General features: G+C 47.5%; 1 protein-coding gene across 1 annotated transcript; it reads right to left on the reverse strand.

Moving 5' to 3' along the window:
• Positions 1-396: 396 nt before the first annotated feature.
• LOC145640290 (uncharacterized) lies at positions 397-2,068 on the reverse strand. Its single transcript, XM_081691589.1, has 5 exons — positions 1,940-2,068; positions 1,676-1,894; positions 1,409-1,588; positions 506-1,033; positions 397-408 (listed from the first exon to the last, which is right to left on the reverse strand). Exons 1-5 carry the CDS (start codon positions 2,066-2,068, stop codon positions 397-399), a joined length of 1,068 nt encoding a protein of 355 aa, XP_081547715.1.
• Positions 2,069-3,872: the final 1,804 nt, after the last annotated feature.

Consider the following 3,872-nt stretch of genomic DNA (forward strand, 5'->3'; position numbering starts at 1 on the left):
GATGGGCTGGATGGGACTAAGAGAACCTTAGTGGTTCCCATGCAGCTCATCTTCTTCTTTTCCTCTCTCCTCCCCTGCTCAAGCTGAACGTGTTAGGCCCCCCCTCAGGCGTCCCCGAGGTGGTGCCCTGTTTTGCTTTTTGCAGGTGAAGCGAGGTTTTAAGGAGGGATGCTTTCACTTTGTCATTTTGCGCTAGAGTGCTTCTTGCCTCTAACACTTTATTATTATTCTTGTTCGATTTCTGCACGTTAGTATATGATGCTTGGGCATACTATATTAAACAAATTTACGCAACATACTCCTTACGTAGAGGCTTGTATTTCATTGAACCAAAATGGCTCAAATGCCTTAATTAACACATCATGGACTGAATAGAGATTTATCAACTTGAAACAGTTATGTTTCAGGCTATTTAAACAAAATATTTCTTTAACACATCAGCATTGAAAATGTTTCTTAAGACCTGACCTTCTTGATCTGCAAAGAGGAACGCGCCTGGTCCAACCTGCTCGTGGATGATGAAAGGACCTTCCCAGTTTGCTGACAGCTTTCCATGCTGATTTCCTCTTCCAACTGCTGTTGTCCTCCTGAGGACTAAGTCTCCTGGTAGGAGCTCCCTGTACTTGACCCTTTTGTTGAAAGCTTCTGAGATCCTGCTCTTCTGGGCTGCCAGCTTAAGGGTTGCTTTTAGCCTTACTTCTGGCAGGAATTTTAGCTCTTCCAGCATGCGCTTGTCAATTCCTTGCTGCTCATAGTGCTGTATCCTCAGGCTGGGGATTTGCACTTCCACATGGACAACTACATCAACCCCGTAGGCCAGGGTGAAAGGGCTTTTACCGGTTGACTCCTTCTCAGTGGTCCTATTTGCCCACAAGACCTCTGGGACTAAGTCTGCCCACAGGCTCTTGTACTCCTCCAGCTTCTTTTGTAGGGCTGTCAGGATCAGCTTGTTTGCTGCCTCTGGTTGGCCATTGCTTTGCGGGTGGCAGACTGAGGCACTTGCATACTTGGTGCCCATATCTCCCAAGTAGTCCTTTATGGTGTCACAGTCAAATTGGCACCCATGATCAAAGACTATGCACCGTGGCACCCCGAATCTAGTGATGATGCTCTTCCATATAAATGTTCTGACCTGGGTTGCCTTTATGTACTTGGTGGGCTCAGCTTCTATCCACTTTGTAAAGTAATCTACTGCCACAATGAGATACTTCCTGCCCGCCAACCCAGTGGTGAATGGTCCCAATATGTCCATTCCCCACTGAGCGAACGGGATCGGGCTGAGGATTGTAGTCAGATAGTTTGCTGGCTGATTTATGACTGGTGAATATTTTTGACACTTGTCGCATTTTTTGACATATGCTAGTGCGTCTTGCGTGAGAGTTGGCCAATATGCCCCTCTACTAAGGACCTCTACTCCTAATGCTTTCCCGCCGATATGGTTGGCACATATTCCGGAGTGGGCTTCTTCCATAATGCCCTCCTGCTCCCATTCTGGAATACACCTCAACAGCGGCTTTGAGAAGCCTTTCTTGTTGAGCTCTCCATTCATCACTACATACCAATTTGCGTCTTTCTTCACCTTTTTAGCCTGTGCTTCATCAACGGGCAGCGAGCCATGAAGTTTGTATGCCAAGATGTCTGAGAACCAGGCTCTTTAACTCCTGACGCAGTTTACCTGCTCCTTTTCAGCGATGCTGCTCTCCTCTAACACTTCGACCATCACTATTCTTGTGAGGCTTTGTAAGGTGGAGCTGGCTAACTTAGATAAGGCGTCAGCTTGAGAGTTTCCTACTCTGGGGACCAAGTCTATCTGGAAATGGACTAGCTGGGCTGCCAGCTCTTTCACTTTGGTTACGTATTTCATCATAGTGGCTTCCCTTATCTCATACGCCCCCTGCAGTTAGCTGGCATTGAGCTGAGAATCAGTCTGCAGGTGTACTTTGCGGGCTCCGGCTGCAAGGCTCATACGCAGGCCTGCCAGCGTCGCCTCGTACTCTGCTTCATTATTAGATGCTTTGAACTTGAACTTGATTGCATACTCAAATACGTTTCCTTCTGGAGACGTCATTATGACTCCTGCCCCACTCCCCGTTTGGGCTGAGGATCCATCCACTTCCACCTTCCAAACCCCAACGTCATCCTCTTTCTCCTCGTAGGAGGCTTCCACTATGAAGTCTGCTAAAGCTTGTGCCTTGATGGCTGCTCTAGGCTTGACTTCGAATTCATACTCAGAAAGCTCGATTGCCCACTTTAAGAGTCTACCTGATGCATCCATCTTTTGTAACGCTTTCTTTAGCGGGTGGTTTGTGAGGACCTCTATTATATGCGCGTCAAAGTATGGTTTTAGCTTTCTTGCTGCTGTGACCACTGCGAAGGCTAGCTTCTCTACCAAGGGGTATCTTTGCTCTGCCTCGGTCAGCACGTGGCTCACGAAATATATCGGCCTTTGTTGCTTCTGTCTTTCTACCAGCGGGACGGCTGCGATTGTCTGTATTGACGCTGAGATGTACAGCTGCAGCTTTTCCGTCAGCTCCGGGCTGATCATTGTTGGGAGCTTAGTCAGATGCTCCTTAATACCCTCAAAGGCTTCTTTTTCTTTAGTCCCCCACTTGAATTCTCTGTTTCCTTTCAACAGCTGATAGAATGGCAAGGCTTTGTCTGCTGACTTGCTGATGAATCTGGTCAGTGCGGCCATTCGGCCTGTCAACCGCATGATTGTTTGCTGCTCTTAGGTTCGGGCAGATTGAGGACTGCTTCGACCTTTTCTGGGTTGGCATCTATTCCTCTCTCGCTGATTAGAAAACCCAAAAACTTTCCGGAGCTCACTCCAAAGACACACTTTTTCGGGTTGAGCTTGATTCTATACTTGTTCAGGGTGGCAAGAGTTTCCTCCAGATCCATGATATGTCCAGCCTGCGTGACGCTCTTAACAATTGAGTCGTCAACGTATACTTCCACATTTCTTCCCTTCTGGTGAAGGAATACTCTATCCATTGCCTTCTGAAAAGTTGCTCCAGCGTTCTTCAGCCCGAAGGGCATAGCTATGTGATTATACACTCCCCCTTCGGTAATGAATGCAGTTTTCTGCCTGTCTGGCTCGTGCAGGCTGATCTGATGGTACCCTGAGAAGGCATCCATAAAGCTTAGCAGGGCGTGCCCGCTGGTTGAGTCTACCAGTTGATCTATCCGTGGCAGTGGGTAACATTCTTTCGGGCTGGCTTTATTAAGATCTGTGAAATCTACACACATTCTCCATTGGCCATTTGCCTTCTTCACCATGACCACGTTGGCTAACCATTCTGGATAGTCACAGGATTCAATAAATCCTGCTTCCAAGAGTTTTTCCACTTCTTCCTGGATTGCCTTGTTTTTCTCTGTGGAGAATCTTTGCTTTTTCTGTCTGACTGGCCTAATATCCTCCTTCACATTCAGCTTATGCACCATGACTGCTGGGTCAATTCCGGGAATCTCATCTGCGAAAAATGCAAAAATGTCTATTCTTTCTCAGCAGCTCTATGAGGTGCACCCCTACTCCTAGATCAATGCCTTTTCCAATCTTCACCGTCCTCGAGGGATTACCTTCTTTGAGCTCAACTATGACATGATCCCCGCTGGGAAGTGGTCTGGTCATTTCTTCTTTTGCAGGCTCAAAGTTTTCCATTGCCAACTTCTGTTTATCTTTTTCCCTGTGGTACTCTTCACGCTTCCTTTTCCTTGACTTCCTCTCAGGTTGCTCAGGGAGCCTTCTCTCGGAACCGGACTGCTGTCTGGTTTTGGCAGGCTGCTTCAAGGCAGTTATGTAACATTGTTGGGTTGTCTTCTGGCTTCCCCTGAGCTTTGCTGACCAACTCTCATTAGTTCTGTACGCCATG

Source organism: Chenopodium album, chromosome 7 (assembly GCF_948465745.1).
Source record: "Chenopodium album chromosome 7, dcCheAlbu1.1, whole genome shotgun sequence".
Classification (NCBI taxonomy): domain Eukaryota; kingdom Viridiplantae; phylum Streptophyta; class Magnoliopsida; order Caryophyllales; family Amaranthaceae; genus Chenopodium; species Chenopodium album.

Excerpts from the sequence above, each read along its gene's own strand:
- LOC145640290 (XM_081691589.1), bottom strand. The coding sequence starts at position 2,068 with ATGACGTCTCCAGAAGGAAACGTATTTGAGTATGCAATCAAGTTCAAG. Across the intron at positions 1,895-1,939 it reads TTGCAGCCGGAGCCCGCAAA|GGGGCGTATGAGATAAGGGA; the intron begins GTACACCTGCAG and ends AGCTAACTGCAG. Across the intron at positions 1,034-1,408 it reads GGAAAGCATTAGGAGTAGAG|GACTACTTGGGAGATATGGG; the intron begins GTCCTTAGTAGA and ends GACACCATAAAG.